Source organism: Globicephala melas, chromosome 2 (genome assembly GCF_963455315.2).
Source record: "Globicephala melas chromosome 2, mGloMel1.2, whole genome shotgun sequence".
NCBI lineage: Eukaryota > Metazoa > Chordata > Mammalia > Artiodactyla > Delphinidae > Globicephala > Globicephala melas.
Window position 1 is genome coordinate 20,529,703 of NC_083315.2, and position 25,960 is coordinate 20,555,662.

Consider the following 25,960-nt stretch of genomic DNA (forward strand, 5'->3'; position numbering starts at 1 on the left):
CCTCTAAAGAAACCCATACTCGTTAGCACTCATTCTACCTTCTCTCCTCTCCCTCGACACTGCCAACCACTGACCTACTTTCCGTCTCTGTGGATTTGCTTAGTCTGGATATGTCATATAAATGGAATCATAAAATATGTCATCTTTTGCACCTGGCTTCTTTCACTCAGCAAAATGTGTTCAAGGTTCATCCACGCTGTAGCACGTGTCAGTACTTTATCCCTTCTTATTGCTGAATAATATTCCATTCTGTGGAAACACTCCACTTTGTTTATTCATTCATCAGTTGTGGACATTTTGATTGTTTCCACTTTGGGGCTATTATGGATAATGCTGCTGTGAACATCTGTACACAAGTTTCTGGGCAGACATATGTCTTCAGTTCTCTTGAGGACATACTTAGGAGTGGGACTGCTGGGTCATATGACAAATCTATGTTTACCATTTTGAGGAAATACTAAAATGTTCTCCAAAGTTGCCGTCCTCCCTAATCCCTTTTACACTTACAATGTAAATAACATTTCAGGTTATCTTACATTTGTATAGCTTGATAGTCTGCTGACTTTTTTCACATGTATTATCTCACTTTATCCCAGTGATAGACGTAAAAGCTAAGCGAAACTCTGACCACTGATAAAAGTGGCGCTTGAGCCACTTCTAGCTGTGGAATCATTGTGAGCATGTGAACTTCCTTCCTTCTAGGATGGCCGGGAACTTCAGTCCATCCTGCTGGAATGTTCCTGCCCAGATGGAGCTCATTCCTGCTGTGCCTTCAGAAACCACACAGTATTGCTTGCAATGCACCTTGCTTGGGATTCCTGCTGGGTGAGCCTATAGATCAAATGCCTGAAAAATGAATTCCCCACCTTGCCACATTTCTGCCCATGTATATGGCATTAGCTTCTGACTCCTCATGATGTGTACGTATTTTCTTTCTCTTTTAAAAGTAAAATTATACATAATCAAGTCAATGTTTCTATAGTCCTTTTGTGTTATGAAACTTTTCAAGTACACACAAAAGGAGACGATAGTGACAAATTCCTTCAAACTCATATCCAGATTCTAGAATATTTGAGAACCACTCTACTTCCTACTTCCATCTTATCCCTACATACTTCAGTATGTAACTCTGAAAATTGAGGACATTTTCTTTTAAAACCCCAAACCACTTTTCTCTTTCCTCTTGAATCAGTTTTATTAAGGTTATAGCTTTCTAGGAATTTGTATGTTTCACTGAAGTTTTTGAATTTATATTGGTATAAAATTACTCATAATTTCTTCTTAATAAATTTTAAAAATCAGGAGCATTTACATTTAAGTCCCATTTCTTTGTCTGCTTGATCTGTCCGTTACTGAGGGAAGCACCTGAAAATCCTCCACTATGGTGATGCCAGTTACTCCACGCAAATATGTCAATTTGGGGGAATACCTCTTGAAGCTACTTTACAACTTCCACAGATGTTTGTAGATCATTGTATCTTCTGTTGAAATAAACTTTTTGTGGTGACCTCTTCATTTCTAGTTTTACCTTGACGTCTGTTTTATATGATGTTAAAAAAAAGCACCAGCCCTTCTTTTGTTATTTGCATGGTATATCTTCTGCCATCTTTTTATTTTTGTCTGTTTATATTTTAGCTCTATTTCTTATAATCAGTATATAAACAGGTTTTCAAAAACAGAATACAGCCTAATAATTTGATAGTCTTTCAGCGGAACTATTTAAATTTTGTGGTATACGTCCTGCCTATATTACATTTTTTCTCTTCTTTCTTGCCTACCTTTTAGGATTACTTGTTGGGTTTTTCCACATTCCATTTTCCCCCTCTACTACTGGAGGTAATATTTAATATTTGGAGGTAATATCTTTTTTTGGAGGTAATATTTAATATTTCTATTCTTTTATGTATTACCATAAAAATTTTAAGTCACACATAACTTAAAAGAATCAAAGTTAACATTATCTTTATTCTTTGCCAGAACATTTTCTAGAATGTTTCTCCATTTGTGTATATGCTTAGGACAATTTCTAGAGACTTTAAGTGGTTGATTTTTTAAATAATTTTCACCAGTTATGGGTCTTTCACTGGCAAAAAGTCCACAGATATTCTCATACTACCATTCTAGAAGTTCTTCCCTGGTGTCACCTAAAATTGTGTGAAAACTCTTCAGGCCTTTATTACTGGCTTAGAATCAGAACATGCCTTAGGGATAGTTTTTACCCCTTATCACATGTAGACTGACGTCAAACAGAAGTGTATTTTTCTGTGGGAAAGCGGGGTGGGGGGACTTCAATTTCTGGCAGTTAGGTGGTCTAGGTTACTAGAGAGACTCTCCCACTGAAAAAAAACTAAAATGCTTAATAAGATGTTTTTAAAAATATTTTTAAATTGCATCAATAACTGACCATTTAGTAAGAAATACTCAGCAATCAATGATGTGAGTGAAAGATGGCACCCAGAGAAGTAAGTGGAGCATTGAAGGTAGCTTTCCCCTTAAGGTGGACCAGATAAATTTGAGCTTCAGTTCTCAAAGCTTCTCAGTACGTAAGAAATACAAGAAAGCCTAGGGCCCGCCTGAGGTAAAGCATCTAAGAAGAGACTTCCCCACCAATAAGTCTGGAACACTATAAAAGGCTAAACAGTCAGTGAACAAGATATACTCTCACTTCAGAAACGGTAAGGAAAACTGCCTGTCTCAAAACTTAGTGTGGAGTATGGCAAGGGGAATTTCCCTCTGATAGTATATAACCAATCAGCCCTCACATCAGTTTTCAAACCAACTTTATCTGACTGGTCAAAATTGCTCAAGCCAGCAATTTAAAGTGGTCCCTAGCTCGTACTGTCTTCCAGCACCCTGCAGAATCAACTATAAGTCAACCTTGAAAAGGCCCATTTTCAGCAAAGAATTCTCAGAAATAAGGTTCCAAGATAGTTAAGCTCACAAGACAAAAAAATCACAAGTACCAAGAGTAAGAAGCAGCAGAGACAGAGTTAGACACCATATTTAGATCCACCAAAACTTCAGATATTGGAATTATTAGCACACAATAGAATGGAGGTACATTTAACATGTCTGCACAATTTAAAAAGGGTGGGGGGCTTCCCTGGTGGCTCAGTGGTTGAAAGTCCACCTGCCGATGCAGGGGACACGGGTTTGTGCCCTGGTCCGGGAAGATCCCACATGCCGCGGAGTGGGTAGGCCCGTGAGCCATGGCCACTGAGCCTGCGCTCCGCAATGGGAGAGGCCACAACAGTGAGAGGCCCGCGTACCGCAAAAAAAAAAAAAGGGTGGAAAATGAAAAAAAAAAAAGACTATAAGAAATGACCAAGTATACTGATAAAATTATTAAATAATAAAGTCTTAGAAGTGAAAAAACATAATCAAAATATAAAATTCAATGGATATACAGGTTTAACAGGATATTAGATACGGTCACAGAAAGAATTTGGTGAGCTGGAAGACAGACCTGAGGAGATTATACATAACTGAGAAAGAAATGATAACAGATTAAGGGACATGGACTAGTCTAACATACGTCTAGCTGAAGTTCCTGAAGGAAAAGGGAGAACAGGGAAAAGGCAATATGTAAAGAGTTAATGACTGAGAATTTTCCAGAACTGATACAAGATCCTCTCCCACATCCACATGTTCAAAGGTCCCAGTGAATTTCAATCAGGAAAAATGAAAATAAATATAAATTAGATGCACCACAGCAAAAAATGCAGAACACCAAAGAAGATTTAAAAAACAACCAGAGAAGAAAAAAAAAAACCTCAAAAGACCACAATTAGACATCTCAGTACCTGATACCTAAACAGTAATAATGTAAGCAAGTTAGTAAAAGGTGCTGAGATAAACTAACCGTCAAGCTAGAATATCCAGCAAAAATGTATTTCATAAACTAGGACAAAATAAAGAAGTACTTTTCACACAAAAGCTAAGAGACTTTTTCACCATTAGACCCTCACTAACTGAACTGCTACTGGATACTTCAAACTAAAGGAGAAATGATCCCAGATGAAAAGAGGAGGAATAATAAGGATGTGATAAATATATGGGCATACCTAAATAAATGCTATAGAAAATAGCAATGGACAGAAATTCAAACCAAACCAAACCAACTTAGAGCTAAAACACATGACAACATGAATACACCACCCATGGGCTGCAGGGGGGAGCTTTTTTGAGTTAAAGTATCATAAGATCCTTGAAAGAAAAAGAAATTTCTTGCTTTTTATTTGGCTGCGTCAGGTCTTAGTTGCGGCACATGGGATCTTTCACTGCGGCGTGGGCTTCTCTCTCGTTGTGGTGCACGGGCTCCGTAGTTGCCGTGTACGGGCTTAGCTGCCCCGCGCCTGTGGGACCTTAATTCCCCGACCAGGGCTCGAACCTGCATCCCCTGCATTGGAAGGTGGGTTCTTAACCACCGGACCACCAGGGAAGTCCCAAGAAATTTCTTTCTCAAGAAAACTGACTAAATCTCAGTAGGAAGAGCAGGAGTTTGTGACATTTGAGCCACAACCAGCAGGTTGTGCTATCCCCTGTCCTCCTCTCCCCCAAGCTCAGCGTAATGGAAGCTCTACCCCAGGAGGTTGTGGTCAGGAAGATGGGGGCTCTTTTCAGCTCCCAAACTATAGCGATGGTTTCTCCTAGGGAGGGGTAGACCACTGGCCTTTCTAACCATCCTTCTTCCCTGGCCCTGTTTTGCAGAAACTCTACTGCAGGTCAAGAAGTGTTGAGTCCTTTCCTCGAACCAGCCTGTACTCAGAGGGTGGAAGCTCAACCCCAGGCACAGCACTCGGAGAACACTGGGCCCAATTACCCTCATCCCATCTTGCTTCTGGGCGGAGGTTCTATGCCCAGAGAAGCCAGCTGAGACGAGCAGGTGCTACTGCCCTGCTGCATCACCCCTCTTGTAGGCCAGGGGTTGCTTGAAGCAAAGCAGGTTGCTGTCCCTGCCCTTAGCTCCAGGGCAGTGGCAAAGAGGGTCTGCCCACAGAGAGAGAGAGAGAGAGAGAGAGAGGTCACAAGAACAGAGAGCTCCATAACTTTCCCTAAGAGGAATGCATTTATTTGGAACACAGTGCGGGGAAGTTCAAGCCTAAGGCACCATGGAAAACAATAGATATTTTGGTGGTGGGCCATTAAGAGGAACAGAATGGTAGGCCATCCAGAAGTTTAACAGAGAAAACCAGAGAAACAGAGAGATAGGAAGAGTGTTCCCGGGGTCACAGCAAGCTTCAAGGAATGGCCTTGAAGACTTTCCCTGTGGAGGGGCCTGACTTTTAACAGAATCAGACTGTGGTGGCCGTTCATGCCCAGGGTCAAAAACAACAGATTAAACAACTAGAAATTAATGGAGGCTGGGTGGGATAGCAATAGAAACAGACCAGCCAGAAACTGAACAGGCAATCCGGCAGAAAGGCATTCAAAGAGAGCTATTTGGAAGAATTATGCCATTTAAAAAAGGAAATATAAGAATGTCACTCACAGCCCGAGGCTGTGTTCTCTAAGGAGTGCCATCAGAAGCATCCTGTAGGGAATAAACTCCACTTGCTAAGTCACTAAGCAGATGAGCAAACAAGCAGCAGCTGGGTTTGGTGGGGGAGAGTAGGGAGGATCAGTGTCCAGAATAAAATGTCTAGTTGTTCACAAATTATGAGATGTGCAAAGAAATGAGAAAGTGTGATCCACACAGGGAAGAAAGCAGGCAACAGAAACAGTTTGAGACGGCCCAGACACTGTTCTCAGCAGACAAAGACATCAAAGCAGCCATTATAAATATGTTCAAAGAATGAAAGGAAACCAGATCTGTCTACACTGTCTACAGGAGACACGTTTTAGATTCAAAGCCACAAACAGGTTGAAAGTAAAAGGGTGGAAAAGTATGTACCAGGCAAACAGCAACCGTAGAGCTGGACTGGCTAGACTAGAATGAGACAGCAGAGACTTGACAAGCATTTTAGAGAGAAAGAAAACTGGGTCAACTGCTTGCACTGCAAAGGACCTTAATACACTTTCATAAAAATCTGTGTCTTTGGTAGCTCATGAAAGAATTCCAGGGCCAGCGTGCGGTGACCGGCAGAAAACCCTTATTTTATTCAGGGCCCTCAGACTCTTCATTCAGATCAAAGAAAAGGGAAAGGAACTGAAAGGACCAGGATGAGGAGATGACATATTCCTCCAACAGCAAGGAAATGAACGTGAAGCAACCTGGGAGGAGGCATGGAGGGGAGTAAACTGAGTACCTGCGTCAGGATGCTCTCTGGCACTCATCTGAGAAACACATACAAGCTACTGTTATCATCAGAAAGGCCCCCAGACCCGGGTGCCATTCGCAGCAACGATGGAGAAGGGTGGGTACCCGCGCCCTCAGGTCGCTAATCTGGAGAAGGTCGCTTATCAGTAGGGACGCCACCACGTCCCTAGAAGCCTCACGTGACCTGTCACCATGCTGATGCGGGGTATTCCTCATAGCTGCTGGAGACCCGACACCTACGACGGGGCCTTATCGCCTCAGTCTCTGTAACGTGAAATTTTCAGGCTCGTTTACCGCACAGACCTCATGAGTCTCTAATCCTCTGCACCACCCCTTGGCGGGGGTCGCCCTGTATCTAAATGGAGGTGGCAGGAGAGGGATCACGAAGGTTAGCATGGGCATCCTGAGGAAGAACAGATAAAGTGTATTAGCTTGGCCCGGCAGGTGCTGAAAAATGAGGCTACGGCTGGAAACAACACACTGTCACAATTTCATTGTTCTCTTTTCAAAACAGAAAACTGGAGGCAAAGTGGGGCTACAGTTAAGACTGAGTGCTTTGCAGCACTGTTTACAACAGCCAAGACATGAAAGCAACCTAAATGTCCATCGACAGATGAACAGGTAAAGAAGAGGCGGTATATAGATGTAACGGAATATTACTCAGCCATAAAAAAGAACAAAATGATGCCATTTGCAGCAACATGGGTGGACCTAGAGATTATCCTACTAAGTGAAGTAAGTTACACAGAGAAAGACAAATATATGATATCACTTATATGTGGAATCTAAAAAAATGATACAAATGAACTTATTTACAAAACAGAAACAGACTCACAGACATAGAAAACAAACTTATGGTTACCAAAGGGGATAGTGAGGCAGGGGAGATAAATTAGGAGTTTGGGATTAACATATACACACTACTATACATAAAATAGATAATCGATAAGGACCTACTACGTAGCACAGGCAACTTTACTCGATATTCTGTAGTAACCTATATGAGAAAAGAATCTGAAAAAGAATGGATATATGTATATGTATAACTGAATCACTTTGCTGTACACCTGAAACTAACAACACTGTAAATCAACTATACTCCAAAAAAAAAAAAGAAAAAAGAAACAATATGCAAGTGAGAGATCTCTTTATATCTTGCTTTTCTATTTATTTAAAACCCAGGAAGAGTGGCTAGAGTGCACTGTAGTTTTCTGACCTCTTGTTGTGCTGTTCTTGGATGGTCCCAGTAGACTGATGGGGAGAGGGTGAAAAATAGGAGGGAGAGGAATCGAACATGAGATTAACTGAACTAAGTAACTTGCCTTAAAATGAGAAGACTCCACGTGCTCCAGTGCTTTGGACAATACAAGGAAAATTCAGCCCGGTTTGAGTCTAAATTGGAAAAGATATCTCGACTGTGTATCTAGCTGCCTTTAAGAACCTTCTGAGTTCTAGCAAACAATCTGTTTAAAGCAAAAGGAAAACTCAAATTTGTCATGCAGCCAATCTCAATCAAATGCCTCAAAACCAAATATTCAAGAGACACACGATAGAGAAAAGCCCCTAGACACAAAAGACAGAGACACATTAAATACCAGCAACACGCATATCTTCCTATTTCTGTGCTGGCAGACCGGCAGGACGCTGCCTTGGGTAACTGCATTCTGCCCACCCAAAATTCCCTTCCGTCTCCACTGAGAACTGTATCCTTCGCTTTCTCAGTTAAACTGTTTACAAGACGCCAAAGGAACACTGGTAAATAAATGTTGGCTCAGCTTTGCCCACAGCACCTCCTTCAGTCGGAGGCTGCCCCACGCAAAGGAGAAGCCGCACAACAAAGCCGAGAGGAAGGCGGGTGGGGAGCAGAGCCACCTCAGCTCCCGGGCAGCGAGGACAGACGCTGTCACACGCCACGTTTCACGCCTGCTGTACCACCAGCTCAAGACCACCGAGCAGCCCAAAGAGGTTCTGAGCAGCTAGCCAGCCAGGAAGTGAAATGGCCAAGCAACACACCAGAGCCATGTGTCTATGACCTCACATGGAAATGCAGTTCTGTGCCTTTGGATGAAAAAACTGCAGGAGGAGGGGCTTCCCTGATGGTGCAGTGGTTAAGAATCCGCCTGCCAGTGCAGGGGACACGGGTTCGAGCCCTGGTCCAGGAAGATCCCACATGCTGCGGAGCAACTAAGCCTGCGAGCTACAACTACTGAAGCCCGTGCGCCTAGAGCCCGTGCTCTGCAGCAGGAGAAGCCACTGCACTGAGAAGCCCGCACACCACAATGAAGAGAAGCCCCCGCTCGCCGCAATTAGAGAAAGCCCGTGCACAGCAACAAAGACCCAATGCAGTCATAAACAAACAAACAAACAAACTGCAGGATGGGGAGACTGGGGTGCTGGAGAGGGAGGGGGGCCGGGGCAGGGGGAGACTGGCAGTGAGGAAGTACATCTCTGCCTGTTACGGAATCACTCTGTTCATGTGACCAGGTCAGTTCATTGACGGAAAGACTCCAAGCTCAGGGATCCCCAAATACCCATCCTAATCTAAGTGATAAGATGGGTGCTTTCTTCTCAGAGCCAGGGGGTGCCTTGCTGAATGATGTGTCTAGAAGAGCTGCTTGACTCAGGTCAAAACTGCAGGTCACAGATGGAGGGCCCAGGTCATCTGGTCCCTTGCTATGCTGGGAGATAGAGGGGGCAGAGGGGGAGAGGGGGAGAGAGGGGGAGGGGGGAGGGAGAGGGAGGGGAGGGGGGAGAGGGAGAGGAGGGGAGAGGGAGAGGGGGGGAGAGGGAGGGGGGGGAGAGGGAGGGGGGGGAGAGAGAAGGCAGGAAGGAAGGAAGGAGAAGGAAGGACGGGAAGGAGGAAACAGTGCTAGAAGAGCCCCCAGAAGAACTTCTGTTCAGCACAGAGCTGAGAACTAGACTCACTCATACCCTCAGCCCAAGGATTTGTTTCTCTTACATCAGTAAGTCCTTCACACATACTCTCTCATTTCCGGTTGGTCCGCCCAGGAAACGCACGCACTGGCTGGGGAAGAGGAGGAGGCAGCAGAGGGGTGTGCGTGGTGCACACGGTACGGAGGTACAGGACGGGACCCTCTCCAGCTGTGTGGCCAATCGGGGGGCCAAACAGCAAGACACACACAGCTGTGCGAGAAGGGCTGTTTGGAAAACTTTCTTAAACCAGTATAACAAGCAAGCCTAATCGTACCTGAATTAAAAAAAGACGTTCCATTTGTTTTCTTTTTACGTTTATTTGTGCCAGAGATAAAAGCTTATTCTCAGCTTTGCAGAGAGAAAGGACCTTTGCTTCACTTCCCAGGAAACAGTCCCCTGGTCTCTGCTTCTCGCAGCCCCCAGTGGCCTTGATTTCCCTTCTGGGGACAAGGGTGACTCATCTGCCCGCACAGACTCAGGAGGCCCTGATGTCCTCCGGGCCAGAGTCGGGGCCCCTGAATTGAAATACGAGACACCAACGGGTGCCTGAGAAAGGCCTTCCCGCTCTCTCTTCTCTTTTTGTGCTAACTTCTGCATGACTGGGTAGGTAAACTAAGTTTGTTTAGGTCTCCAGGGCAGTGTTTAGAGCGGGAGGTAAGAATCACTACTCTTGTTCTCTAAGGTAGGCAGAATTTACTGTCGCCCTAAAGAGGTCCATGTCCTAATTTCAGGAACCTGTGAACATGTCAGGTTACATGACCCAGAGGAATTAAAAGTTGTGATTCGGCTGACCTTGAGATGGGGAGATGTTCCTGGATTATCTGCATGGGCCCCATGTAAACACAAGGGTTCTTATCGGGGGCTGGAAGGAGAATCAGAGAGACAGCAGCACAAAGACATAGCAGCTCTGAAGATGGAAGGGGCCGGGAGCCAAGGGGAGTCAGTGGCCTCTAGGAGGATTTTGTTCTCACAAGGAGGGATTACATTCTTTTCACATCAATTTGCAACACCTGAAGATTCAACATCTTCTCCCCTGGGGAGGCGACTGCACAGCTAATGACCGGTTCTCCAGCCTTTATCATCAGGCTGGTCCTCAGGAGACTCCATCTGGGGGTACAGCTTTGAGAGGGTCCAGAAGAGGGTGAGCTGGCCTGAAAGCCAAGCTGAGAGACAAACAGGTGACAGAAAGGTAAAACTTAGCCTAGAGAGGAGAAGGCTAAGGGAAGAAACAGTGTGAGGTCTTGATACAGAGAGGCGTTGTAGCTCCAGAGACCCAAGTGGGGGCCAGTCGGTGGCGGCCAAGAGGGGCAGAGTCAGGGTGGGGAAGAACTGGCCTGCACAGCGGGCCCAGCTTCCCTGTTTGTGGGAACAGGAAAGCAGAGTCTCCGCGTGGTCGCGTATCGGGGGTTTCGGCAGAGCCCGCGGCTAGGCTTGGGGGCCTCCGAGTCCAATAAACCAACGTCTGAAAAGCTCTTACTTTCCCCCTAGGACTGAACACACACCGCAGCATCTCCCGGCGGGGCAAACGAGGACTCCGAGAAGGCAGGACTCGACCCTCAGTGAAGGGGACCAGCCCCTTTTCCCACAGCATCACTGAAGGGCCTGAGACCCCAGGTCTGTTTGGAGGCTGCAGACCAAAGGCACCCACACAAACAGCCCCATCGAGCTGCAGACATCACAGGCTTCTACCTTCTCTTCTGAGCAGAGAGGCAGCAACTCAAATCCCAAATGGCCGGATCGTGGCGGAAACGATCACCAGGGGAAAGGCCAGCCTTGCGTGGTCGATACTCCCTCTGACCTGCGGCCCAGGGCTGCTGGGCTGCTCCGCGGGCCACTGCGTCAGAACCATCCTGTCTCTGGAGGCAGGGACCACGATGCCCTTAGACGGCGCAGGAAGCACACACACCGGATGGGAAGAAGGTATAGCCAAGGGTCTCCTGCATCGCGGTCACCTGGACGTTCCCTGAGACCTGCCGGTTGTGCGGCTCAGGACTGTGAATTAACACACCCTCTTGGTGCGTCTTCTGCTCGGTAAAGACTGGGACCCACTGATCTCAGGGGTGTCTGTGCGTAGCATCACCAGATTCCCTCCAGGCTGGGTGCAGAATTTAGTTTGGGGTGTGAGAAGGTGAGAGGCTAAGAGGAGGTGAGGTTGGGTTTGTGATAAGACAGGGGAACAGATGCTGGGAGGTAGGAACAGGGGTAAAAAACTATGGAAGAGTAAAAAGTTCTGGTTCTATCTTGCATACAAAGAAGGCCCCCTGGTTACAGGGCAGGAGTTCACTGGTCTTATTTCCTAGAACCTACGAGAGGGACTGACACATCGTAGGCGCCACACAGGGACTTGCTGAGTGAAGGAAGGGGTGGAAAGTCCACCGCGGCCGCGGCAGGTGCACTGGACTCCGTGTCTGGCCGCTCCCAGGACGAGGCCCCGCACAGGCCTCCATGAGCTGGAGGGAGGGCATCCACCCGCCGATGCTGTGGCCGCCCAGAGGGCCCCCCACGGCCAGGTGAGCCCGGAGTGGGGTGAAGGGCTCTCATTAACTGTTTCTTTAACACTGGAGGAAGGGTGGGGATGCCATTACAAACAGAAGTGGCCAAGCCAGCTGCTGCCTCGTCACCGGCACAGGAACAGAGATGCCCTTCGTTCCCCTTGCGTGGCTGTCACAGAAGGAACCAGAGGCCCCTCTGAGGTCCGCGAGGCTCCACGCTGGCCTGGCCCCTGGAGAGGCAGAGACCTCATCCTCCCTCTCCTCGAACTGTGATCAGGGACATGGATGAAATACCGGCTTCCTTCTCATTCTTTGCACGAGGTGGGATGGCCAGCAGTTTGCGGGGAGGCTGACTGCTGAATGTAGGGAACATGGCTCTTCCCCCTTTGTTGTGTAGCCGTGTGCCTTGCGGGATCTTAGCTCTCCGACCAGGGATTGAACCCGCGCCCCCTGCAGGGAGGCGCGGAGTCCTAACTGCTGGACCGCCAGGGAAGTCCTGGCTCTTCCTCTTTTTCCAGATTCCAGATCCACCGAGCAAAGTAGAAAGGTGGTCGTTGGGGACGATCAACCTCTGACACGGACCACGCCTCTGTCATCCTCCCTACGCGAAGGTGATCTTTCCCTCCGTTCTTTTATCGGTGCACTGGCAGGTCCTGTCTCGGATATGTCTGCCCCTGAAAGGACCACGCTTTCTAGGAACCCAGTGCCTCAATTTCCTCCTATTAACCCCCTCCCCACTTTTCCTGGACTGCAAGATTTTTAAAAAGCTACAACGAGACAACATTAATAGAGGACGCCAAGAATCTACCTTTAGTGCATCCACAGAACACTCTCCACAGACCAATGAGACGGTGTAAGCACAGTGGCTTTGTAGTTTAGGAAATAAATACAATACCTGCAAACAGAGAAAACTGCCTGCCTCGACCAGACACATTCAGGACGGCGGAGCCTGCGTCACCGCCCTGCGTCACACAAGCTTGGATGCTTAGAAGGGGGCAGAGTCATGAAGCGGTGACACAGGCACCCGTGGGGATTCGCCAAACGGTGTCTCCTCTTCTAAGGGCTCTAATTATCCCACAATAACCACACCTCTTATTTTAAATTTATTCCCTAAAAGGTTTTTTTTGGGGGGCGAAGAGGGGTGAGGAGAGGAGGGATGACAGGGCGGGAGGTGGCTGTTTGGGTTAGAAAATGGCGTTGAAAGCTTCCAAGGTGTTCTGATCTCACTACCCGACGATCTGTAACGGGCACGTCCCTGACCCCATAAACACCTGCCTCACTTTCTTCCTTCACTAACCTACTTCCAACTCACCAGGAGACCAGTCAGCAATTTGGTGTGCGTGACGCTGGGCCAGACAAATCATTACTGGTTTTCTAGATGGGCCAGAGGAACACTCTGAGTCTGAAGGACCAGAGGAAGAAAGTCCCTTGTTGGGCTCTGAGTCCTTTTTGAGCATTATTCTATGACAGTAAATGTTTTTGGAGGTGAGAAAGTGGTATGGAAACGGATGTGGGCAGCATCAACCTCTTAACATCTACTGCAGCCTCACTGTTTTCTTCACTTCAATTGTCACTTAACAAGTGCTCGTTGGAGCCGTCACTGGGTGATGTTTCTGAGAAAGAATCTACTTCATTAGTTGTCAACAACCTAGGTACCTCCTCACCTGGCCTATTTTCAGTTCCTCCCCAGTCCCATGAAGAGGGACACAAGAATGAAGGTGTAATTTGGGGGCATGAGCTTGAAACAGTCGGTTTATATTGATATCAACTCGGCCTGTATGGATCAAACAGGAATGGAGCAAAGGAAAGGGAAACCTGGTTCTAATGATATTTTGCTTACGAATTACCAAAATAAAAGTACACGCCTCCCCATAGCTGGGCCCTGATATTTGCTTTTTTTTAAAATAGATGGTCATGGACACAAATTGAAAAATCGTGGTGATTTCCTTATAAGGATGAAGAAACTAAGAAATACAATTCCAGGTCCTCAGGAGCTCCTGCTTTTGAATATTTCCTGGGGTGGCAGAAGTGGTGGCCCGCTCAGCTGCGGCTAACAACCTGTGGCCCCTTGGGCGCATCATTTAACCCTGCAGGCTTCTGTTTCCTCATCTGGATCATGAGTGAGGCACCTGGATAGATGATCTTGAAGATTCCTTGTGATTACGAAATGGGATGATTTGACCAAGCTCTGGACTCTGGAGAGAAAAAGTGAGGACCACGGATTTCTGTGGAAAGCAAGCACCATGTCACTGGGAGGTTAATGAAGACCTGCTGGATCCTGGTCTGTCCCAGAGAGGGGGCAGATCTTCCTTTCGATAACAGGACCCCAAGGTTGGCAAGAGGTCACCTGGCAGAGTTCAAGGTCTGAGATGCTAATGAGCTGCCCTTCAGCTACTTGGGTGGTTTCCTTTGCAAATGACTGACTGCAGAGGAGCACACACTAAGTATACTGCCTGAAATAAAAACAAACCAGTGGTGACAGCTACAAGGAAACGGGTCCGACCATGGTTATCGTGCTTTATTTAACCCAATAGAGCATTTTGTCTTTGATAAGCAGGTGTGTTGGTTCTATAACATCAAGTCAAATTTGAAGTTCACTGCCATCTTCTGTAGCTAAGCCCCAAAGCAGAAAGAAGTAAGGAAAGGGTCTACTCCCTGCATTTATATTCTAATATTTTTAGGAAGGGTGGGGAGATATTTATTTTCTGAAGGCAAAGGTTCAGAGAAAAAATATCACTGGATCTTATTGTAGTTTAAACCTAGTTTCTTATTGTCCAGAGGAGCAGAATTTAGTGTCACTCCCAAATAATCATCTTTCCCAGATGATACTTTAATGTCTTAAAAAAAAAAAAAAAAAAAGCAATAGGGCTTCCCTGGTGGCGCAGTGGTTAAGAATCCGCCTGCCAATGCAGGGGACACGGGTTCAAGCCCTGGTCCTGGGAAGATCCCACATGCCACGGAGCAACTAAGCCCGTGAGGCACAACTACTGAGCCTGTGCTCCAGGGCCCGCGAGCCACAACTACTGAGCCCGTGTGCCACAACTACTGAAGCCCTCACGCCTAGAGCCTGTGCTGTGCAACAAGAGAAGCCACCGCAATGAGAAGCCTGTGCACTGCAACAAAGAGTAGCCCCTGCGTGCTGCAACTAGAGAAAAGCCCGCATACAGCAACGAAGACCCAACACAGCCAAAAATAAAATAAATAAATTTATATATATAAAAGCAATAGCATGCATTATATATACATATTCCCTCAATAGTTCAATAAAGGTAAAAGTGGATAATTCCATTTCACAATGGAGAAAACTAAACAAAGAAAGATGAAATGACTTGCTCTAGATCACAGTCCTTCAGCTCTTGGTCAAGATGTCCACACACTTTAGAAAGAAAATGAAACTGTAATTCCTCTATCACATTCTTTAGATTAACTGGTTTTTAAACCTCTGCCCAGGGCATGAACCTTTTTCGGTTTCTAGCCCTAGACACTTAAATTCTTGACTTATGCATGATGTGAATACCTTTCTGTCTCAAATCCTGTACAGCCTCCCCAGTCCTGACCTCCTCCTGTTCATGTCTCAGCAGCAAAGGCATTCCCTCTTTTAAGGCTACACCATCCACTTACTGAACATTTTTACGGCTTTGTGCCCTGTCCCGTACATTAGTGCATAACCTAATCCTGGGACAGCTGGGAAGGCAGGCATGGGGGCTGCTGCCCTGGGGCTGGGGACACGCAGGACAGATCCTCACACATGCTACTCCAGGCGCCAGATAAGAGGCTTAGAGGAGGGTTTGATTCCATCCGCAACCTCCATCCCCTTCAGTCCATCAGTTTTCACCTCTCGCTGGCCTCTTCCTTTCCTGCCCTGTTCCGCCGCCTCCTGAATCTAGAAGTATGTTTACGTTTCTCCATCTTAAAAGTTTTCCTCCTATTGACCCTGCTAGACTTTGTAAAAGAAACCACTACATTTTATGCAAGTGTCATATGTCGATACATAATTCCCGCCTCCAGGCTCACATCCGCCCTCCTCTCACGGCCTCCGGAACCATGACATCCCCGCCACCGCTGCAGTGATTGGCCACTTGGGGGTGAACCGCCTGCCCAGTGGTGAAACTCAAATGCCTCTTCTCTGCACTCACCTTCATCTCCTTCCTGCTTGGTTCCCCGGATACCAGGCTTCCCCGGAGCTCCCTTCCCACCACCTGGCTCCTCCCGACTGTCCCCAAACACGGTCCTCAGCCAAGGCTTCACCCCCCAGGCCCCTGCTCTGCGGTGTTTGCTGATTCTAGCTCAGTGATCCCACCCAGGCCCCACCTGGCTGACATCTGCCCACCTCCCCACCTCTGCAGCTGACCCAGGGCAAGGTCGAGGGTCAGGGAACCCATCTGCTTTGGGGATGTATTTAAATGAAAGGCCAGTTCGCATGTGCCTCAGCTCAACGTGTATAAAACCAAACCACCTTCCACTATAAACTTTTCCTGCTCCCGGCTGCCCTCTCTCTACTAATGAAAGCGCTGTCCTACTGGTCCCCAGGCTCAATACACTTCCGTCTTCAACTCCTTCTCTTTGTCTCGCTCACATCCAATTGGTACCCAAGTGCCACCACTGACACTCTTGCGCTCAAAGTCCTTACATGGCTCTTCACTGCCTGTAAGAGGAAGTTCTAGCTCCTCAGCCACGGCTTTCAGGGCCCTCCCTCCCTGGTTCCTATTTCCCATCCATCTTCTGCTGGTGAAAAGTGAAATGCATTTCCATTTGCGGACTGAATGCTTTTTCTGTGTTTTCTCACGCTTGACACATCTGATAAATCTCCCATTTCTACCTCCCAAAATCCTATCCGTCTTATAATTTTGGCTCCAACGCCAACTCTCCTGTTAAAAGTTACCCTCACTTCCTCAAGACAGAATCTCTGCTGTCACTGACACCTTGTGCCTTATCTGATTCCTGCTCTTCAACCAGAAGAGTCCAGGTTGGGGCATTTTGCTTATTTTTTCTTTTTGCATGTGACCACTGCATGCAGTTTAAGGGATTAAGCCACATACAAATGAAGCATTTATATTTTGCTGCTTTTAAGTCTTAAAGCGTGGACCTTAGATTATAAGCCTCTGGGAAGTTATGACTAGAGTCAAGTTTTGTTGCTTTTTCCATCTAATATAAAACACAATTAAGCACTCCATACATGCTTTTACTAGTGCCAGCAATGATAACATGGTTATATCAGACAGCAACATAGATAATTTGGGAGGTGGGGGAGTCTCACTGAGTGGCTGTGTTGTAGAGAAGACACGCCTCTGAGCTCACACACACTTCACAAGGGGCCATGACGTGGACCTGCACACGATGCAGGAGACTGTGCAGGGCAATGTTTACACTGAATCACGGACACAGCACAGCCTCCAGAGCCACTGAAGCAAACACGTGGAGAACGAGAGCCCCTATCTAAAAATATTGAAAAAGTGCACCCCGAACAAAGCAGGACCAAAGTCCTGAGTGACTGACAGTCCTACGAATGAAGGATGGGATGTGTCCACCCCCGGGGCCAAGCTTGCAGAAATCCAAGCTCTGCGGCAAAGGGGAGGACCATACGTTATCGTCACCCACTTGGCGGGGCAGCTTTAGTTAAGCTTTAAATTAGCTCAGGACTATTAAGAGACTGCGCCAGGGCAGGGGCATCTCATCGACTGCACAGGGCAGCCCGGCCACCATGCGAAGCTGTTCTGATGGCAGGCGCTGAGATGACTCTGGCAGCTCAGGAAACGAATGAATGAGACAATGAGCTGCGGTTCTGCTATCTGGACCAAGAGACTTCTCATTTCCTTGACGGTAAGGGAAATTTAAAGGTAATTCCACATCAAAATGCCCAGCACATGCAGGGGCCGTCAAAACTCCAGCTGGGAGGTTTTGCATGCTTTTTCTTTTTTAAACCCTAGAAGCAGAATGATCAATGCCAAATAAAGAGGCATTTACTGGAAAGATGGACCACTCCCAGTGATTGTTTGCTTTTTTTTTTTTTTTTTTCCCCAGTGATTATGTTTTAAATGCCTAAGGACTTTTTAAATATTTGCTTTTCATGAAATGCCTCTGTTGAGAAGCCAGGGAGCAGAAGTGCCAAGGACACATTCCTCTTTTTTCTGGTTTTGCCACTGACCAAATCTAATCTAATGGTGAATACTATTCTCAGAGCTCTTTGTTGCATTAAGTGTATAGAAAAATGGTACAGGTTACAGAAGAGGGAGAAAGTAGAGAAAGATCTCTCCTTTCCCCACCTTGGTCCAATTCACAAAATTTTAGCATAAGGTATACAAAAAAGTTGGTCATGAAAAGTTTTTTTTTTAAAGGGTGTGGAAGCTATAGTTTGTGGGAATTTAGTCAATATGTCTTTTAAAAAGCTAATGCTAAAATATAAACGACATGAGGGCAGGGGTTTGGTCAGCTTTGTCCACTGGTGTTTCAAATGCCTGCAATCGTCCCAGGTACATAGTAGATGCTCAATACATATTTCTTGACTGAATGAAAAGAATATATCAGGAAATTATAGTCACTCTAGTGACATTTTATTTATGGAACATTTTACATGATGTTCAATCCCATTAGCAATGCTGAAAATAAAGCGAGCCCCATAATGTCGAGAACAAGTTAACATGTGGAAACCTTCTAGAAAAAAAAAAGTACAAAAGGGTGAAACCTACAAAAAACAAGCAAAACCTGGAATGTCCATTCTCTTTCTGTAGCAATGAGGATGTAAGGCTGTTTGACGGATTCAACCCCACAAGTAAAGAGCTGATTTTAAAAACCAACTTGCTTCTGCTTGATGACGACACTTTAACGGGTAGCGAACGAAGGGGGAAACTCGACTGCCTGAGATTCACTTGCTTGATAATAAGCAATGAGGAAAGACAGGCCTAAGGGGAAATGTTGTCAGGTAAGAGACCCAGGTAATTTCCGAATGAAGAATGGATCCCTGAATTAATAACACGCTGAAGAGCAGCATAGGAAAAAAATACCCCCAAAGTTACATGGGACCCTGCTTCATGGACCCTGTGGAGGCCAACCTGAGGGCGGTTGGCGAAGCACACGGAATTAAGAGCGCGTTTGACGTTGGTCTTTCAAAAGCCCACATCAGAGGAGATGGTTCTTTTCAAGTGAAATCCCTTTATCTGACCTGAGACTCTTACTTATTCTATATCACGACATCAGAATGTTTTGAAAGCCAATCTTCGTAAAATTATTGGAATAAAACCCCTGCTTTCTATGACCTTGTTCTAATGTGCACTGGTATTGATTCATTCTTCAGAAACCTGTCAGACCTGAACATCCACCTGGAAGGGGCACGGACCCTGCCACACGTCACCACAACAGACTCAGGGTCCTTAGGGACGCGTGCGCTGAGCTAGACGGAACACGTGGCTTTCAAACCTTTCTCTTTGAGCATTTCTACTTGCTGTTCAGCTGAAGTAACACTTGAAGTATGCGTGACACTGTGCATGACACACTGTTCCAAATGCAAGAGGGGTTACGAGTAAAGAAACTGTTCCTACTTTACAGGACTTACTATCTAGAAGGTAGAGAGACAAGCGCCCCAACAACCAGCCTGCGAAGGAAATAAGTGTTTTAGAAGAAGGAACGTACTTTGACGGTACAGGAGGGCAGACTTGAGGCATTGATGGACCATTGCCTCCCGGCTCAACGGTTCCTCTTTCCCTCCAATCTGCCCTCAGGGAGCTTCTAATACAGCTCCTTACCAAGGAGCCTGCGTGTGACCCAGGTTTAGAATGAGGTACGTATTTATATTAGAAATACATTGTGGAAGCAATTAATTCTTTCCGGAAGGCTTCATGGTGGAGATGACATTTGCACTGATTCTTAAGAGATAAGTATGAGACTACTAAAACCAATTTTTATTAATTACTAGAAACCTTTTTTTTTTTTTTTTTTTACTGCTGCTTAATCTATGGAAAGCAGTATAAACTATACTTTTTATAATGTGCGTTAAAAACACCGATTTTAGACCTACTCATGAATCTTCCCAACCATTGACACTGTAATAAAGGAGTGATGTAGGAGGTTTTCACAGGAGGAAATTGGAGAGAAGATATTCAAGGCAGAGCAGCCAGTAGGTTTAACAAAGGCAAGAAGGCCGACAGTGTGTTTCGGGGAGGAAGAATCCCGATGTTGCTGGAGGGTAGGCTGCTGGGGGCTGGGGGGCCGCGGCAGTTCTGGGGAGAAAGGATGGAGGCAGGTCAGGGAGCTCCCTGAAGGCCATGCTAAGGAGTTTGTCCTGCTCTAGCTGAGACCACAGTGAACCGTGTGAAAGTGTCTGAACCGAGCTGTTGGCTTTGTTAACAGTGTGCAAGATGGAGCTGGTGGCGGCACTAATGGGACAAAAGGAGCTTCACCCGGGGGGGTGTCAATGGGAGAGGATAAAAGATGTTTCAGAGAGAGAACCGACTGGACACGGTGACTGATGGGATGACAGTGAACCAGAGGCTGGCTGCAAAGGTCACTTCACCGGCTTGCGCCTGGGTCAGTGAGAGGCGGAGGGTGTCTCAACGGGGATGAGAGGCGGTGGGAACAACAGGCTTCTGGAAGAAGGTTGGCTTCAGACTCCCCGAGGTCGTGGCATCACTCGGCAGCCTGGGGAGATGGCCTCCCCCAGCGCCCTCTGTCTGTGCCTCTCTCCTGGCCCCATCAGACTCCACCGTGATACTACTGTCTCCGCATGTGACGGCTTGGACAGGGCAGTGCAGGCCCAACTCATTTTCATGGACTTGCCCTGCCTAGCAGAAGGCTCCAGAATGTGGGCTAGGTCTGCCTGTGAATCCATCTCTTCCCACGATGCGAGTTCTAGGGTGACACACGTGCAGAGACACTTAGTGGGGGGACAAAAGCCTCTCGTAACACTGAAGGGCTCTGGGATGACTCGGAGGATAACTTCCGGGTCCCCAAAGCTCAGCCAGCCTGGTGATAGCGGTGGGTGACACTGGAGGGGCCCACTTGCTGGCCCTCCTTCTGTGAGGAGCCCGGGAAAGGTCTGAATCCCACGGAAACACCCCCGGTCTCTGTTCCCCTCAAAGAGTCCACAGGAAGCTTCACAGCCTGCAAGGAGGCGGGCCGTGTCTTGAAGATGGGAAAAAATACTGCCTAGACTTCAGAGTGAAAACTATGTGAAAAGCCAATGGTAGGAAGGGAAAAATGCTCCCTAGCATTTTAAAATGCCTTCCACTGTCGACAGAAATTATCTATTATCCTGAAGTGTTCACTTGACTGAATGCACTTACAGAAGCATTTGGAGAATTTTAAAACATCCTTTTATAAAAAAAAAAGAAAAAAGAAAATAGAAGAAGGTCAGTGGAATAATGTGGTACATGAATGCAACATTATGTTTCAGACAGGAAATGCCAGAGAAATGTTCGCGTGTGGTAATGATAACCCTCTTGCGCAAGTTCTCAAAATTACCAGGCAAAGGCAACAAATCTACAAGCTGGGTAGAAGACAGATATTATCTTTCTTTAAGACCTAGCCACATGCCTTACAGACAATTTGCCTCTTTATACCAATATCGAGACTCATGCCTCAAAAACAGGTTGAAAATCGGGTAAGAAGAAATGACCCAAGAATTAATTAACTAAATGGGAGACTGAAGTAAACAAAGGAAAAATTATCATATCAAAATGAAAGACAAGAAACACGATTAAATTAGGCTTCAAAAGACCTCAGAGAAACTCATTAAAGGCATAATATGCCTTTACCTGGTTTTTTTTTTCATGATTTAATTTCTAACTTTATTCCCTACCATCTGATAATTGGAAGAAACACTTATTCTAATCATGGGCAACTGAGATGATTTTTCTTTTTTTATGTTTTAATTTTAACTCTGCTTTCTTTGAGAAATGTTCTCAAAGGTTGAATCATTTCATCACCAAAATAACCGAGATGATTTTAATGTTTATTTCAAGGCCAGGAGACAAAGAAACCTATTTATTGCTGAAGGGGATTTTTTTTTTTAATTAATGCTTAATTTTTTATGTCTTAAAGCACAGACCGTTTAAAATCATTTATAATGATGCTGTAGGGAGCTTGTTCCTGGGTATGCAAAACAGAAATGATAAATTTACAATTATTAAAAAAATTAATAGTTTTGAGGACTGAGTTGTCCCTTTACTTTCTAGATGGATTTGTCTGAAGCATAAGAGACATCTATCTTTAAAAACAGGGTAAAAACAAGGCCTGTGCAGGAGGGTGGGCTGAAGCTTTGATTCACATTACAGTTTGAATGGACTGGTTCACGGTTCAACTGGAAGCCCTGTTTTTCATTATTTAGAAAATAAAAAATCATATTGGCCTTGGGACCAGCTTTCTTTCCCTTTTATTTCCTGGGAAATTGCTCTGATGAAGTGGAGAGTCATGAATTCTTACTAACCACCTTTCCTGTGACTTTGAAAGAGTCCCTGGTGGAAATTAGACAAATAATTTACTTGCACTTAAACGCCAGATTTTTTTTAGTTACACTTAAGAAAAATAATTGAAACGTAGATTTAAATCGTTTCTGCTGCTACACTTCAGCATTCTAATCAAATACTCTCAGCTCTTATGCAAAGCATTCCTCAACAGAGAAGAGAAAAACCACTCTCCCTGACACCTCCGTTGGCAGAATTTCCAGAAGGGCTGGACACCATGTTAAGGGCAGAGGGAAGGACGCTTGGCCGAGGTGGGAAGAAAGAAAATGCATCTCAGGACACATTTTCCCTTTCATTCAGGTCTCAGGAAGAAGCTGAAAATGGTCAGACATGTTTCAAGTTCCTTAAATATTCTGGCTCTCTTCTTAGGCTTCTGAGCGCCCTGCACTTTAAGAAGGTCACTATGTATTTGTGCTCCTGACCATACTGGATGGAAGGGATCCATGTACATGGACCTTCTCTCTCACCCCTCACCCTTCACCTCTCACCTCTCCCTCCGCCCCCGCTCAGCACCACGCCTTCCACGTGAGGCTGTGATCGTGCCAGGCCTCCTCCTGCCTCACAGCCCGTGCTTGCTCTGTCCTCTGCCTGGACACCCTTTCTCTGGATTATCTACGTGCTTCCTTCACTTTCCTCAGGTTTCTGCTCAAACGCCACCTTTCCAGAGGGGGCAAGGCTTCTTCAACCCTTTGCACTCCCTCCATCTTATTCTGCCCGGTCTCTCTGCTCACAGCGCTTGCCTGGCACACACGACTGTGCATTGTCCGAGTCCCCCTAACAGACGGGGAGACTCCCGGGGGTGGGGAGTGTACATATCCTTTCACTGCTGGGTCCCCAGCACCCAGGCCAGCACCTAAGGCTATCCAGACGCTCAAAGCACTAACTGTCAATTATAATATCGACACTGATCAGCTGGCAGACACTTTTGCACTTGGCTTCTTAAACCCACGTGCCTTCTTAAAGGAGAACAAGACGTTCGAGTTATCAATTCTGATTCTCCGGAATGTCCTGGGCACATATATATGCCCAGATATCACAAAGGAAGAATGTATTTTCGTAAAGTCGAATGAACCTTGCCAAGCAAACAACAGGCCACATACCCTTAACACAAATGTCCATCACGAGAATGGTCACTTCTGGAACAGCAGAATAATTTCAGTGTTAACTACAATAGTAATCTCTTTAAGGGCTGATGGGCCAAACGGTGGACTCTGGCTCCTCGCCATATAAGGAAAAGTCTTCACAGAAAAAAGAGTTTTCTTTTTTCTCCACCTTGTTACCAACCATGTGGTGAGTTTCTGCTGATTACTCTAAATGCAAGGGAGTCAAGGCTGAAAGCCAAGGTTGGAAACATTACAGTCATTGACTTTTGCCAAAATAAAGTCAATATTGCTTTCTCTTTAAAAAAAAGAAAAAAGCCAACCTTCTTCCTTTTCATACGAACAATTAAGAAAGCATTCAGATTTTGAGGGATGTTTAGTTGTTTCACTCCAAACAAAATATAGTTAAAAATACCAGCTGCTGACTGAAGATCCATGTATAAATGTATAAAATGCATGTACAATGCTCTGTGCTGTTTTTAAATTTTTATTGGAGTAGAGTTGATTTACAATGTTGTGTTAGTTTCAGGTGTACGGAGTCTGTGCTGGTTTAATGTCATCTTTTCACAGTCCTCACAGCGAGAGGATAATTCTCATTTAAAAAACTTTTCAAGCTGATTTCTAAAACAGATACATTAGCGAGATCAAATATTTAATTTGTTTTTAAGAAAAAAAATCACTATTATTTTCATAAGCGGGAATATACCATGTCAAAAATGTGTATGTCTTAAAAAGGATTTAAATAACCAGTTTATGTTTTGCATTAGAGTTATAACTTAATCTCTTGAAAAAAACGACGAAGCTGATGTCTCAGGAATATTATCTGTTGCATGAAATGAGGCCCACATGTAGTCACGGTACGTTTTTGAAGACATTTCAAGAATGAAGGCAACGTCCCATGTGCTGTTGCTTTGAGATGAGGTGGAGGATACAACTTCCAGCCTCTCCTAAACATCTCTTAGGTTCCTCCCTCAAAACTGTACTCAGAAGGAAACGTGTTAGAAACACAATGTTTTGTAAACACATCAAGGGCTGTGGCAGCTTCACTGCTCCCTGAACTTGGAAGCCAGGTGCTGTAGCCTTCCTTCTCCATTTTTCGGAAAGAAATCTCCACACTATGACATAAGAGCGTGCTGGACAGTCACTATGACATAAGAGCATGCTGGACAGTTAGCTCATCTCTTGGGAGCAGCCGATAGAGGGCCCTGGGGATTCCAGTTAGGAGGGGGCTTGTACGTTGTTCAGGCCAGCTCCTCCACGTACCAGAGGAGAAGGTGAGATCTCCACCAAGGCCCAGAAAACACAGAGAGGAAGGCAAGCCAGCAAAACGCTTCTCAAAAAACAAATCCCGGTGTCTAAGCAACCACATTAGGTCTGGCTCCTATGAAAAAGAAAACGGCATCTGCCTTTGAATAAGGCAGCAGAATTTCTAAGGTGGGGGGTGGGGGGAAAAACACTTTAAATGACACGGCCCAGAATGGGACCACAAAGGAACAACAAAGATGGTCCCCTCTAGGCCACGGTGTTGATAATCAAATGTAAAGGATGGAGCTGGTGTGAAATATCATGACGAAGATGATTCGGGATTTTGAGATTTAACAGAGAATTCTTAAATTGCTAAACCAAAACCAAAAACACAACAACAAAAAAAAAACAGGAGAAAAGAGCATTCCTGAGAGACTTCCTCATCTTGGGGAAACCTCATGAGGACTGAAGCGACAGCACATTTTTCAAACAAAATGAACGTGCGAGAATCAATACCAGGGTAGACTCCCTCGCAAAACCTTTTTTCTCATTTTATCCTTGGAGGATAAAAACACACAAGCTCAAACTTTGTTTCTTTAAAAGATACATGCACCCCTATGTTCACAGCAGCACTATTTACAATAGCCAAGACATGGAAACAACCTAAATGTCCATCAACAGAGGAATGGATAAAGAAGAGGTGGTGAACACTACTCAGCCATAAAAAAGCAACATGGATGGACCTAGACATTGTCTATCATACTAAGTGAAGTAAGTCAGAAAGAGACAAATATGCATGATATCACCTATATGTAGAATCTAAAATATGACACAAATGAACCTATCTATGAAACAGACTCACAGATATAGAGAACAGACTTGTGGTTGCCAATGGAGGAGCTGGGGAGGAATGGACTGGGAGTTTGGGATTAGCAAATGCAAACTATTATATACAGAATGGATAAGCAACAAGGTCCTCCTACTGGACAGCACAGGCAACTACATTCAATAGCCTGGGATAAACCATAATGGCAAAGAATATGAAAAAGAATGTATATATGTGTATAACTGAGTCACTTTGCTGTACAGCAGACATTAACACTGTAAATTAACTATACTTCAACAACAAAAAAATAAATTAAGAACAGGCAAACAAAAAAGGAAATTAAAGAGGTAATTAAGTCTGGTGTCCGGCTCGGTCTGAACACGTCCACCCTGCACTTGGCACTGACCCCTGTGTCCTGTCTCCCAGAGGCAGGATGACCCCTTACCGGGACTGGTGAGGGCTCCTAGGGCGCTGCTCGTGGTGGAGAGAGGATTTGCATTGGTGGTAGTGGCTGAGGTCTGGGCTGCGGCTGCAGCCGCCGCCAGCGTTGCCAGGTTCTGTAACTGTAAAGCATTCATGCCTGCGGGGTGGGGGAAGAGAGAGGCAACGTCAGCAATAGGCCCACTTCACCCGTTTCCAAAAAGAGAAGG

At 45.7% G+C, this 25,960-nt stretch overlaps 1 protein-coding gene across 9 annotated transcripts in view; it reads right to left on the reverse strand.

Moving 5' to 3' along the window:
* The window catches only part of CELF2 (CUGBP Elav-like family member 2), an 829,377-nt gene that overhangs the window by 20,122 nt on the left and 783,295 nt on the right, over window positions 1-25,960 (reverse strand). For all 9 annotated transcript variants that reach the window (XM_060293317.2, XM_060293315.2, XM_060293316.2 and 6 more), the window contains one exon: window positions 25,756-25,890. In XM_060293317.2, coding sequence (XP_060149300.1) covers window positions 25,756-25,890 — 135 coding nt within the window. The remainder of the gene's footprint in view (window positions 1-25,755; window positions 25,891-25,960) is intronic.